Source organism: Mustela nigripes, chromosome 4 (genome assembly GCF_022355385.1).
Source record: "Mustela nigripes isolate SB6536 chromosome 4, MUSNIG.SB6536, whole genome shotgun sequence".
NCBI lineage: Eukaryota > Metazoa > Chordata > Mammalia > Carnivora > Mustelidae > Mustela > Mustela nigripes.
The window spans coordinates 94,306,821-94,320,092 of record NC_081560.1 but is presented as its reverse complement, the minus strand read 5'-3'; the positions used below and the strand labels follow the sequence as shown (position 1 = coordinate 94,320,092).

General features: G+C 59.4%; 1 protein-coding gene across 8 annotated transcripts in view; it reads left to right on the top strand.

Annotated features, from left to right (window-relative positions):
• Positions 1–13,272, top strand: part of TNS3 (tensin 3) — a 200,746-nt gene that overhangs the window by 92,218 nt on the left and 95,256 nt on the right. For all 8 annotated transcript variants that reach the window (XM_059397165.1, XM_059397159.1, XM_059397160.1 and 5 more), the window contains 6 exons: positions 2,004–2,056; positions 3,503–3,674; positions 5,512–5,562; positions 7,035–7,157; positions 10,892–10,956; positions 13,164–13,247. In XM_059397165.1, the coding sequence (XP_059253148.1) occupies positions 3,525–3,674; positions 5,512–5,562; positions 7,035–7,157; positions 10,892–10,956; positions 13,164–13,247 (473 nt within the window). In that variant the 5' untranslated portion in view covers positions 2,004–2,056; positions 3,503–3,524. The remainder of the gene's footprint in view (positions 1–2,003; positions 2,057–3,502; positions 3,675–5,511; positions 5,563–7,034; positions 7,158–10,891; positions 10,957–13,163; positions 13,248–13,272) is intronic.

Genomic DNA, 13,272 nt, shown 5'->3' with positions numbered 1-13,272 from the left:
CAGGGGGGAGGGGCAGTGCAGGCTTTGTGGTTGGCCTGGTGCAGGTGTAACCTTGGCCCCAGATTCCACGGGCACCCCCCGCCCCTGCCCTCGGGTTTCTAGGGCCTTTTGGAGTTGCAGGCTGCGATAAGCGCGTGCCAACGCGGCCGGGGGTGAAGGAGGCGGGGTCGGGCTGAGGCAGGTGGGTACCCGACGCACGTACAGGAAGCACCTGTTGTCTCTGCACACGTGGTGAGGTGCCTGAAGAGTGGTGTGTCCTCGGAAGTCTTCCCAGGGAGGCAGGCAGGCCGCTGTCTTCTTGCAGAAGCCCCACGAGAAACATGCAGCTCAGGAGGCCTGGGGCCTCCCAGATGAGGCTAGGGCATAGGGTTCTGGGGAGCACGGGAGACTTTTAGTAAGTTGGTTTCTGGGTCATTCCTAAGCCACGAACTGTGCCCGTCATCCACTTGGGTGATGGGGATGTTGGAAAGGCATCTGTGCTCTGCGCACACACTCACGTGCGTGGACCGTGTCTGCTGGTTCTCAGTCCGTGTGCCTCTGTTCTGTCTAACTCAGCCTCAGGCACAGCCGAGTGATGGCAGGTAGGCAGTGACGGGAGGGTAGGCGGACCCTGCCTTCCCATCTCACTCTGTGTGTGTGTGTGTGTGTGCGGGTGCACGCGCGAGTGTGTGGGTGTGTTCAGCAGTCTACCTTTCATGCACGTATCTGTGCGTCTGTGTCCTCTCATCTGTCTGCCATCCATCCGTTGCCAAGGGATGTGGGTGGGGATTCTTGGGGGCGCTGGCTGGAACCCAGCCAGCAGGCCTCAGGGCTGCTTTGGGGAGAGTGGGTCCAGCCTCCCTGACCTCCTGGGGGGCCACTGTCCTATGCCGTTCATGGTCCAGGCACTGAGGGAGCGGGCTCTGTCAGCCCCCAGACTCATCTGTAAGGGGACATGTAGGAGAGGCACGCACCCACCAGGGACAGCCAGCGGGCAAGCTCTCTAAGTGTCCTGTGCACAGAGGAGGGTACCCTCTGGGTCCCGTCTCTGCCTGAGGTCCCGGATCACGTCCTCGGGTTTGCCTTTGGCTTAGGCACGGCTTGGTGTGACTTCTGGGGCGCGCCATCTCCATTCCTGAACGGGCCTCGGGAGTCTTCCTTGGCATCTTCCTTTCGTTCTGGAACCAGGCTGAGCCAGGTGCCCAGTGACGCGCTGGTGATGTTGGGTGTCTGAGCCTGTGCTGGGGCCGGCAGGGAGCAGGAAGAGGTCTGTGAGATCTGGGTGTCCTGCCATGCCTGTTCCCAGCATCACCCGCCTTCTGGCAGGCACCCTGGCTGGTCCGCAGAGCGGGGCTGGAACTCGCAACAGGCCCAAGAGAGGAGCTGCCGCATCGTGGGAAGGGCTCTCCCGCCTCTGCCGTCTCGGGCAAAGCCTTGCACACCACCTGAGCCTTGGTTTCCCCACTTCTGGAATGGGGGAGGGGATTCCTACTTCTGCGGTTGCCGGGTGTGTCTCCTGAAATGATGTTTGCACCGCCAGCGTGTCGCGTTAACACACATGCACACAGAAGGGTCGTGGAAGTTATAAACTCCGCACAAGCTGAGGATTTCCCCTACTGAAAGGCTTCTTAAACCGTAGACATACTCACTACTTTTTTTTCCCAAGTAAATACTAGTGGCTAAGTTAATGGTAACCGTGACCTTGGTTGAGTACCACTTGTATACGGATGGGGACCGGCACACACCTCTGCCGAGGGCCGCTTGCCTGGGGCTGCAGGTGGGTCCGTCTCCCCATGAATCCCACTGGGGGTTCAGGGAGCGGGTGGCTGGGAGTTTGCAGCCCCCGGGCTGCGATCCCCTGATGTGCCAGAGACCCTCCCGGGCCTTAAGATGAGCCTGCGGTCACCACATTGACTTCCCACCTGTGTCTCGACTAGGACGGGCCATGTCCTTCCCTCTCGGCAGACTGCGGGCTGCAGGCTGGGGACGGGGACCAAGAATGACCAGTGCTTTGTCGTTTGCAGGCTCCGGGGGCTTCTGCACCATCCGCTGCTCTCTGCCGTGCCAGACCGTCCAGGTGAGTGGCCAGCGCCGTACGTAGCTCATCCACTTGTGCCCGCCTGGGGTCAGACCTGACAGGGAGCCCCTGAGCTTGGTGTTACTTTATTCTGTGGTCATCATCCTTCTGGTTTTGTTCTGTTTTTTACTTTAGGAAGATGTTCAAAGATGTTTCGTATCGAGTTTTTCTTTATCGACTTTGTTTTTCGGGACTCAGCCTCCCAGCCCTAAAGCCCAGATCGCGGGAAAGCTATTCTTTCCAGACATGGCTGTGGCTTCATTGTGCTCGTGCCCTCTGGGGGCGTTCCTGGGCGGAGCCCGGCATGTGCAGGGAACTCTGCTGGCCTGCGCCCCTGCAGGTGCTTGCCGGGATGGCCGCAGCCTGCGCTCCACGAGGGGCTGTTCCTCACGAGCTGCGGTTGGTGGAAAATCTGCATTATGACTTTTCAGATCAGTGTTTCAAACACCTGGTTCATTTTTTGAAAGTAATCAGAACTCTCTTGCATCCCTCTGTGGTGCATAAGGTAGAGAGAACAAAAATCTCCGCAATCGTCTGCCTCCTGATGTGAATAAATCAGCTTTGAAAATCAAGTTTATGATCTGGGGTCTGGTGATGTTCCTTGTTTTAGGTCTGATAATGACCTTGTAGGTATTTCTAAAAAGTGTCTATCTTCTAGAAAGAAATGCTAACGTATTTATACATGAAGTTGTGGAGCATCCGGGATTTCTTTAAAGCAGAAAGCTGGCAGAGGTAGCAGGGGCGTGGGGGGGCACGTGGGGTCATTTGGAAGTCGGATGATGGGTATGTTAGTGGTTTGTGAAGTGGTTTTGTATGTTTCTGAATTTTTCCAAAGTCAGGAGAGAAACACAGAGGAAAGAGGCGGTAATATATAGGCGACAGCCGCAGACCCCCAGAGCTCCTGGGCTCTGGGCCCAAACCCGCGTCCTGTGTGTGTCCTGTGTCTCCCCATGGTTTTGCTGTGGGGCATCACCCCGTTGGGGTTGACCTGGCATCTCCTCCCCAACCACCCTCAGCCCTGGGGGCCTGTCCTCCGGGAGGAGGAGGAGGAGGAGGAGGAAGATGGGAGATGGGGGAGGAGGGGCGGCTCTCGAGCGTGGTCCGCACAGCTCCGTCCTGTGATGCAGGTGCAGCAGGGGCGCTGTGGGCAGGAGGCCCCATCGTGGCCTCACCAGGCCCTCCGCTCCGTAGGATGGGAGCACGTGGCGGTCCTGCTCTCCACCCTCCTGCTTCCGCGCCCCTGCCCTCCCACCTGCTGTGATCCCCACCCCCGCCCCCAGCACCTGGGCGTCCTCAGCAGAGAGCCGCGCACAGCCATGCTTGCACGGAAGAGGACACGTGGGCTCCTGTGTGAGCTGTGTGTGCAGAGGCCGACCCGTCCGCTGCTCTGGGGACTGGCCTCGCTCCTGACCCTGCTCCTGACCCTGCTCCTGGCCCTGCTCCTAGGCCCGCGGGGCTGAGCTGCACCATGGAGGACGGACGCGAGCTGGACCTCACCTACATCACCGAGCGCATCATCGCTGTGTCCTTCCCCGCCGGCTGCTCCGAGGAGTCCTACCTGCGCGGCCTGCAGGAGGTGACGCGGATGCTGAGGTCCAAGCACGGGGACAACTACCTGGTGAGTGCGGGAGGACACTGAGCAGGAGGATGGGGGAGCCAGGGAGTGCGGGGACAGTCAGGGGACACAGAGCACCGTACTTGGGGAGACACTGAGTTACCGGAAATATGAAGAGGTACCGAGTGTCTCGGGGTGGCTGCTAAGCCCGTGGGGGGACGTGGTTCCACACCTCCGTGCATCTGGTCCTCTGGGCACCCGGTTTCACGGAGGTGCTCTGGGACTCCCTCCCGCCGGGCCTCTTGTATGTCGTGTCACCTGCTGCGCCTGCTTGTGGCGGCTGCTCCTGGGCGCCTGAGGGTGGGCAGCACCCCTGCTATGGCCGGTGTTCAGCATCAGACAGACCCCTCAGCCCCAGTGGTGTCCAAGCATCCAGCACCCCTGGTGTCAAAGCCCAGCCTTTCCCTCCTGTTGGCCTGAACCATGAGGACAGAGGGTGGGGTCCTGGAAGCCGCTGTGCCCTGGGGACCCATGTGACCTGGTAAGAGGGAGCCCCCAAAGAAGTGTGGGCCAGAGTCCCGTGTGTCCCCTGGCTACCCCGTGCACTCCCGCGATGGCTGCCCCTGTGCAGCAGCCCCGGGTTGTCCCGGTGTGACCACACATTGAATGACAGTCTCACACCGTGTCTGCACCTGCCCCCACACGGCCTCGTTATCTGGTGAAGCTGCTGGCCTTTGCCCTGCCCGATAAGGCCGTGATTGCCACCCTCTGGTATGACCACATGGCTGTCTGCGAGAGTGGCCCAGAGACAGAGACAGAGTGGATCCAAGGGGGCCATGCCTCTGTCCCAGCAGCCGGTACTGGCCCGGAGTGGTCAGTGTGGCCTGAATGATCCGTGCTGGCCGAGGAGTCAGTGCCGGCCCCGAGCGGTCAGTGTGGCCTGAGCGGCCAGTACCGGCCCCCGAGTGGTCAGTCTGGCCCTGAGAGGGCAGTGCTGGCCTAAACGGGCAGTGCCTGCCCTGAGAGAGCAGTGTGGCCCGAGGGGTCAGTGCCGGCCCCAAGAGGTCAGTGTGGCCCAAGCGGTCACTGCTGGCCCCAGATGGGCAGTCTGGCCCCAAGCGGTCGAGCCGGGTGGAGCAGCACTCTCCTGGCCCCCGAGAGCCTGCCACTTCCCTGCATGTCAGTCCTCGGCATGACCTAATGGCAGCCAGGGAAAGCGTGTTGCAGCCCAGAACCCAGACGTCTACCTGGGGCCTGGCACCTTTGGGACAGCTGCCCTTCTGACCCAGGCCATCTGCTCTGCAGGCACACCCTCCTTCCTCTGGCCCAGGGGTCAGCACGTTCCTGGTCCCTGCACCTGTCCTCCCTCCCCTCCGTTCACTGGCCCCGGATACTCGGGAGGGTCCTGGGTCCCAGATGGCAGGGACCTGGTCCCTAAATGGGACCGGGCCTATGGTCCACAGGTCTGGGCAGCAGCTTGGTCCAATTAGAAGGGCTGTGGAGCCAGGCTAGGGCAGAGCCATGTGCCCCAAGCAAACCTGGATGGGTCCTAGAGCTCCACTGTCTCTGCCATAAGGGGACCTGATAAGAGGAGGAGTCCCCCAGGCCCCTGGCTGCTGCAGTGTGCATGGTGGGGCCCCCGCCGGCTCTGGCCCTCACTGCCCCGTCCTCCCCCAGCAAGCCCGGCTTCCTGCCCATCCCCCCCGCCACAATTCCGTCCACTGTCCCTGTGTATTCTGTTTGGGTTTCATTCCGTGACAGTAACATTTCCGCGTGAGTTTCAATGTTTCAGAATCCTCAGTGCCTTGAAGGCAGACGGTGCAGGAAGTGTGAACACGGTTTCCTCTTTGACCTCCAAGGTCGTGAACTTATCTGATGGCTTGTTCTTTGCCCTTCACAGGTGTTAAACCTTTCGGAAAAGAGATATGACCTTACGAAGCTCAACCCAAAGGTACAACCTTAGCCCTTTACGTTCTGGGTTTTGTCAAACATCCCTGAGGCTTACCTGCTTGTGCAAAACCGTTCAAGTCTCTGTGGATCATGACGTCCTAAGGGGCCTTGGGAACTCTTATCTGTGGGTGGTTGTTTTTGTTTTTGAATTGTTGTATTTTTCCCTAAGCAATCTCTGCCCCCATTGTGGGGCTTGAACTCACCACCCTGAGATCAAGAGTCACACGTTCTACTGACTAAGCCAGCAAGGTGTCCCTGTTCGTTTCTTTCATTTGAAATAATTGGATTTACGGGACGTTGCAAAAATAGACAGAGAGACCCTACATAGCCCCAGTCTTCTGCGTACCCGCCCATAGTAAGTCGCAGTAACGTGTTGATGTGGGACGCTGAGGTTGGCGGGATCCACCGGACATTTCCACTGCCGGGGTCTCCCTCCTGCCACCTGCCACGCTTTCCCCTCTGTGCGTTCATCTTTCTCGTAAAGACTTAGGGAGGGCTTTAAGCTTGTGCATGCGTGTGAGCCATGGTGCCTGTAGTGTGTGTGTGCCGTCCGTCGGAGTGGCTGGCCGCCGCTGGAGTGGGAGTGTGGTGCGTTGGCGAAATGCCTGTTGTAATGCCAGTTAATAAAGCCGGCCCTAGAGGTTCCGTGTGATGGCCTCTCAGCTCTGCTCAACTACACAGAAAAAATCTAAGGGATTCCTCAGTGTTAAAGCTGTTACCCACATGGTGGAAGGGATATGTGGTATTTTCTAGCTTCCTGGGATTTTCCTGAAATTTTCCCATCATTTTGCACGGTTTCTATTACTTTCATAGAAGAGAGCTCCGACTCCCCTTAAAAAAACGAAGGTCGAATAGGATGCACTTTGCATCGCTAGGCAGGCTCCCGGGCGGGGGTGCTGGAGGCTGTCAGGTGGCTCGGATGGGGGGCTGTTCCCATTCACAGACACTGGATTCTGTGTCACGCAGTGAAGACCGTCTCTGTTCTTGCTCTGAGCTATAACCCGGGGTCAGGGTGCTTCCTCGTGGGCACGCTCCTGTCCCGAGAGGAGCGTGTTTTCCTTGAAGCATGTGGGCTGGGCTGCTCTCTGGGACGTCTCCTGCGCGGTGCATGGGGAACGGCCCCCTGCATTTTCCCAAGCTCTGATTTTAGCCTGCACTGAGGAATTTTGGCACCAGCTCCGACCAAGAACTCCTGTTTCAGATCTGGCCGGGCCAGGTCTGCCCGCCCCACGAGCTGCACCCCATTAGTGGCACTGAAAGCCCTTTCTCGGGTTGCCGTCCCCAGCTGCAGGACAGCAGATAAGACGGGCACAGACGTCTCACGGGGGCAACATAATACCCCCCCTCATGTTCCCTCCCAGGGAAGGTGCCCGGCCACAGCTCCCAGGCGGCCTTAGGGAGGGAACACGCGGCAGCGTTGCTTACCGGCATGTGAAGGGTCTTTGTAGAGACAGAGCCCGTCTCTCATTGCAGATCCTGGACGTGGGCTGGCCGGAGCTGCACGCGCCACCCCTGGACCAGGTGTGCACCATCTGCAAGGCGCAGGAGACCTGGCTGAACAGCGACCCGCAGCACGTGGTCGTCATCCACTGCAGGGTGAGTGCCGCTCCGTGCTGGGCTGGGGGTCGGGGCCGCCGGATCTCCCGCGGGGACCACCTTCCACGCGCACGTGCGGATCTGCCGGTGTTGGTGGTCATGTTCGCACACCTGCCCTTAGGAAGGAAAGAGTCCTCGCTCTCCCGGAGCTGGGCTCTAGAATGGGCAAGCCTGGGGGCACTGAACGCATACCTGCACATTTTCAAATGAACGGAAGGCATCGACGGTGATGATGCATTTTATCTGGATGTGGTTTGTTTTTTCCGGAAAGCCCTTTGGAGAAGGAGCAGGGCGCTGTTACGATGCTGTCTGACTCCCGCTTATACTTGGTCCACCTGAGCCTGGGGAAAGCATGCTGTTAGCTGTGACCACGTGGTCCTACCCAGCTGTCTGCTTGAGGGGGACGGGACTGGTGGCCCCCTGGCAGCGTGGCTGGAGCTGGCTGCACCTGACCTCTGGCCTCCTGGGAGCTCTCCTCTTCCACCTCTGGTTTCTTGCTGCCGTCCTGTGTTTCCAGGTCCTCGGGTCTGATGGGTGGAGAACGAGGCTGGACGGGACGCCAGAGTCCTGCGTGGGGACGCCCGGGGGCCGGCTGCTCCATGAGGACGGTGGTTTCCGCAGCCCCACGTGCGCTGGTGCAGCGTGTGGGGGGCACCTTGGGAAAGGACGTGCTCCCAGAAGGGGCCCCTCCTCACTTTGTATGTTACACACCATGTCCTAGGGACTCTCTCCAGTTCTCCAGTGTGTTCCTATTTCCTTCTTGGAATGTCTTTTTCAGATCTTCTCACATTCAAAAGCTGCAGGAAAACCCATTGCCTTGGATTTAGTTTAGTTGGTGGGACCATTCCCCTCGAGCTATGCTGGGCTGTCCGAGCCACTGTCCGCCAGGGGTTCTGAGACCCGCTTGCATGAGGGCTGCAGGACGGCGGCGGGCCTCGGTCGTGGTGTGCGGCGGGCCCCTTGGCTCCCAGCAGAGCCTGGCAGGTGCACATGAATGAGCGTGGTGCTTCCTTCTCTCCCTTCTTCTGCTCACACCCGACTTGCTTACTTTCTCCAGCAAACAGCCAGGCTCCCTATTCGTTTGCTTATGAAATTACGTTCCCTGGAGCCTTTTAGGGTGGCATTATACTAAGGATCTTCTCTCTGGATTTATGTTTTGGTACAAACTTCAAAAGAAGACAGGCTTTTTCTTTGTTTCTTAAACCAATTCTTGTCAGTTAAAACCAACTGCTTTCCATCAGGCCTGGCCTGGTGCTTCTGGGGATGCTTCCCATGGAGCTCAGTGTGCAAGGCTTTCTGAGCAGCAGTCCCCAGCAGGGGCCGGAGTAGTCTGGCCGACCTGGCTCAGGTGAGAAACCCAGGTCCTGCTCTCCTGGCCGCTGCCACCTGGGCCCCCAGAAGGTTCTGCCGTGCTGGACCTCAGGAGGCTCCTCTTAACTACTTGTCCCATGTTGGTCACCGACTTCACTTTTTAATGAAGTCGATTACAGTGTTGCTTATAGTGTCTGTGTCACAGGTGACAGACTCACTGCAGAGAGATCTCTGAACCATGTGTGGTCCTACCCAATGCTTGGCTCCCTAGACAAGCCTTTTTTTTTAAATTAAAGATTTTATTTATTTATTTGAGAGAGAGAGTGTGCATGTGCACAAGGAGGAGGGGAGTGGTAGAGGGGGAAGCAGGCTCCCCACGGAGCAGGGAGCCTGATGCAGGACTCGATCCCAGGACCCTGAGATCATGACCTGAGCTGAAGGCAGACACGTACCCGACTGAGACCCCAGGTGCCCCGGGATAAGTCTTATTAGTGGGAGTTACTGGGAGCACATCAGGAGTTCTTGGAAACTGCTTGCTCCCCTCTTGCTTCGTTCTGGGGACATGCAAGCCCTTTCCGAGACGTTCTAGAAAATGTGTTGTGAGTGAGGCGTCCTCACTCAACGTGAATGTCCAATGTCGGCATTAACAGAAGTTCATCTGGTTCATGGAGGGGTGAGATCAGGATCATCCATGCAAACCTGTGAGCTCTGCAGAAGCTGTGCTTCCTTCCACACGCCCCAGGAACGGGAGCGGAGCTGGGCCCCTGGCCGCAGGGAGGCAGACCCAGGCCCAGCACGGGGACGGCCCTGCCCTCTGGTCCACTGCACAGGACGGGTTTGTGTGGCTTTGCACCGGGGCCCCTTGCCTTCACCTGCCCACGGGCGACGGGCTGAGCAGACATAGCCTATGGGTCTTCCAGAAGGTGTGGTGCTCTGTGCTGCTGTGGTGCATTCCACAGTCCTGACGTCCTGCTGGAGTCAGCCTCTCAGGGTCACCACAGACACAGGGACTGCCTAGGTGTGACAGCCTCGTGGCCCCACGCATGCCTGGCGTGGTTGGGGAGATGTTTCCTCATAGTGGACTAGTAGCCACGCGGGGAGGAACCGGCCATATGTCCGTGGGCCCCACGTGCACACCGTGGAAAGGCATTTGCTCTGGTGGAGCTCATGGCCTGGGTTGCTCCGCTGGTTTTTTTTGTTTTGTTTTGTTTCTGTTTTTTTTAAATTCATTTTTTATTTGATAGAGAACACAATAGGCAGAGAGGCAGGCAGAGAGAGAGGAGGAAGCAGGCTCCCCAAGGAGCAGAGAGCTCAATACGGGGCTTGATCCCAGGACCCCAGGATCATGACCTGAGCCGAAGGCAGAGGCTTTAACCCACTGAGCCACCCAGGCACCCCCGCTCCGCTTTTTCTTTTCCAGGATATACGTGGGGACGTGCATGTCCTTGGCTCTGCCATTCTAGCTTTGTGTGCTCCTCTGTCTGGGCTGCCTAACTTCTCGTGAAAAACCCAGACCGCAGATATTTTGGGCTGTGGGGGCTGCAGTGTCTTGTAAGTGCTTGCCCATGCCGTTGCCTGTGGATGTGGCCCCAGAGGCGCCTGGACAGACAGGTGTGGCATCTTCCCATCACATGCACGGTCATGGTTGGGCTTTCCAGGTTTGCTGTGTGGCACTGAAGGGTATTTTGATTCTTGACTTTTCTTCAGTTGTTCTAAAACATGGCACTGCATTGCTCACAGGTTGCAGGACGTGCATTGGGCAGAAGTGGCTTGTGCACTGTGATTTGCCAACCATCAATCTGGGTCATGGCAGAATGTTCCAGAAGGTGGCATTCAATGGCCCTGGGTGCAGGTGTCCTGTCATGGCCATGGTGCTTCCACACACCCTCTCCCGTGGGTCCCCTGGTTCCTGTTGGCCTGTGGTTCTGGTGGCTTCCCCATCCAGGCTGTACATGTCTGTGGTCATGGGCTGAGCCCCCCATGTTGGAGCCGTGGTCCCCGTGGAACTGGGCAGGGCCAGGCTGGTGGTGGCAGGTGGCAGTTGTGATGCCCTCTGGGCCCTCTGCATGGCATGCACAGCTCTCAGACCCCTCAGCCTTTGAGGTGGGCGTTAGGCCCTGTCACCTGTAGTGAAGTCACGCTAAGTGCTTCCTCCTTGCACGTTCTCATGGCCCCGGTGGGACCTGGTTAGCTGAGTGGCCGCCTCTCTGCAGACCTGTCCTCGAGGGGCCCACGGATGCCCCAGGAGAGCCTGCTGCCTGCTGGGCTCAGTGCTGCCGTCCCCCAGCACGGGGACCAGTTTGGAAGCTGGCCATGGCTCCCCCAACAACACAAGTTCTTTGTCGTCCCAAGTGGACCAAGCGAGCCTTCTGCCGCTGCCGCAGGAGTCAAGAGAAACCGAGCTCCTCTTCTGTCTCCCGCAGGGTGGAAAGGGACGCATCGGCGTGGTCATATCCTCCTACATGCACTTCACCAACGTGTCGGCCAGGTACGCGGGGCGTCGGTGCTGCCGGGGGCCTCGGGAGGTCTGGGACGGGGTAGGGGCTCGGCCGGGAGCAGCCCCAGCCGCGGGGGCGCCCCGTGTCTGCCTCACGCTGGCGTCTTCCATGGTGGCGGCGGGAGAGCAGTGAGCGTGCCATCCTTCTCTAACACACCGCAGGGGTGGACGTGACCGAACCAAAGGCAGGGCCTGTGCGGTCTCACCGGGCGCCTCGTGCCCTGTGAAGCTGAGCAGCCTCATGAGCCCTGGGTCTCTGGGAGGTACTTTGCAGGTTGGGCTTCTCTCCCTCTATCCCCCTGAGTGACCTGGGGGCTGCTGTCACGCTCGCACTCTCCAGATGATAGACCCGAGGCTCGGCCTGCTCTTGGTCTCCTGGCCCGTGAGTGGGAAGCCTGGTCCCAGGCTTCCGTAGGGAACCGGCCCGCGGGAAGCTGGGCTGGCAGGCGCAGCGAGGCCAGGGCAGCCTGTGGGTGCTGGGGCGGCGCAGGGTCCCCTGGACGCAGGGTGCCTCCAGAGGCGTGCGCCCTGAGCCCACATCTTACTCACACTGAACTCCGGTCCAGAAACACCGCCCTTTGTGGGTGTGCCTTCACCCCGTCATTGGGGGGCCGCTCTGTGGGGCAGGGCCGCTCTGTTCCAAGGACGTGCACGCGCTGTTCACATTAGCCAGGAAGTCCTGCCCTTTCCAGCAGCGAGGAGTGGAGTCTGACTTCCCAGGTGTTTTTTCTGGACACAGACGGCAGAGCTGGGGCTGGCCTGGGAGGAAACCCGAGCCCCGTGAAACTGAGAGCCCTTCTCGGTGATAATGAGGGTTTGTGTGTGCGCCAGAGCCTGAGGTGGCTGCTCCTGCCGGGACCCCTGCGGAACCCAGACGGGCACTGAGACCGTATCCTGGCCTATCTGCTCGGGTCGCCCTCACGTTTCGGCCACGGCAGCGCCGCTCGGCCTTGTTCTTCCCGATCACTGCACTTTCCTGGATGTGCCGCCCGACCCGCCGCGTGGAGGGGGCCCAGCCCCCAAGCATGGAGACGGCGTTAGGTCATTAGGCACAGGGCTGGTCTGTGCCCGTCGAGGCAGTGTCTCCTGATTCCCTGCTCCGAGCCCGCCATGGCGACCGGCCTCTCACACGTTTGTGTGTCCTTGATCCTTGGCACTCCCAGAAGCTGTCACGGGGAGCATGCGTGTCTAAGAGCTCTGTCGCGAACCATGCTCAGGACGGCCTCTGAGAGGAGAAATCAAGAAGGAGAAGGAAGCTTCTTGGGTCGGCACCCTGGGGACGGGTGACTGGGGAGACCGTCAGCAGGAGTATTAATGCTGACGATGACGTTATTCCTGAACACACACACACACACACACACACAAGCCGGAAGTACACTGTCAGCATTTAGTAAGACCCATGAGCTTTGGGCAGAGGAATGCTTGCAAGTGAAGCTCTGTGTAAGCTACTTCTGAGCTTAAAACATGCACCCTCGACGACGGTGAAGGCTGGGTGCTGCCGGGCAGGCGGCCGTCCATCTGGGACAGCCCTCCCCCGCCCTGCCACCCAGTGCAGCCCAGGACAAATGCCCGCGGTAGATCCCCATGTTCCGCAGGGCTGCGTGTGTGCACTCTGAGGGGAGAGCCCAGCTCCGATCAGGTTGTCTGGGAAGTTCTGGACTCAAGCAAGACTCGGTTGCTGTGACCTCTCGCATCTGTGTCCCACGATGTGGGACGGATCCGTCAGGTCAGCCAGACTGTGACCGCTCAGCTGCAGGGTTTCCTGAGGGTCCTGTTGAGCGCACTCTGCTTGTGGGCGGCCACCGCTGTGTGACTCCCCCTGCAGGCCTGCTGAGGGTTGTGACTCCCTGTGGGTCCCAAGTTGGCCCCCGGGGCTTGCTGGTGGTCACTAAGGGCAGTGCTAACTGCTGTGCCCCAAACCCTCGGGATCCGGACACTCAATGCACAGCCCTCTGCTACTTCCCTGCTGTCGTGGGGCCGGTGTGGCAATGGTACAGTTTGGGATGCCAGCCTTGTGCCCGCCTGGGGGAAGGAGCCTGGGGGCTGGCTGTCCTGGGAGCTGTGCCACTTGGGAAGAGGGTGCCGCTGTGTTGGACGGTGGTCCAGACCTGCCAGGCCGTAGCCCCTGCCCCCGTCACCCGGCCACCCGCGGCGTCCACGGTTAATGCTGCACTGATGCTCTCTCTTTCCTTCCTCAGCGCTGACCAGGCCCTTGACAGGTTTGCAATGAAGAAGTTCTACGATGATAAAGTTTCAGCCCTAATGCAGCCTTCCCAGAAGCGGTACGTATGCGTCCCCGAGCCAGAG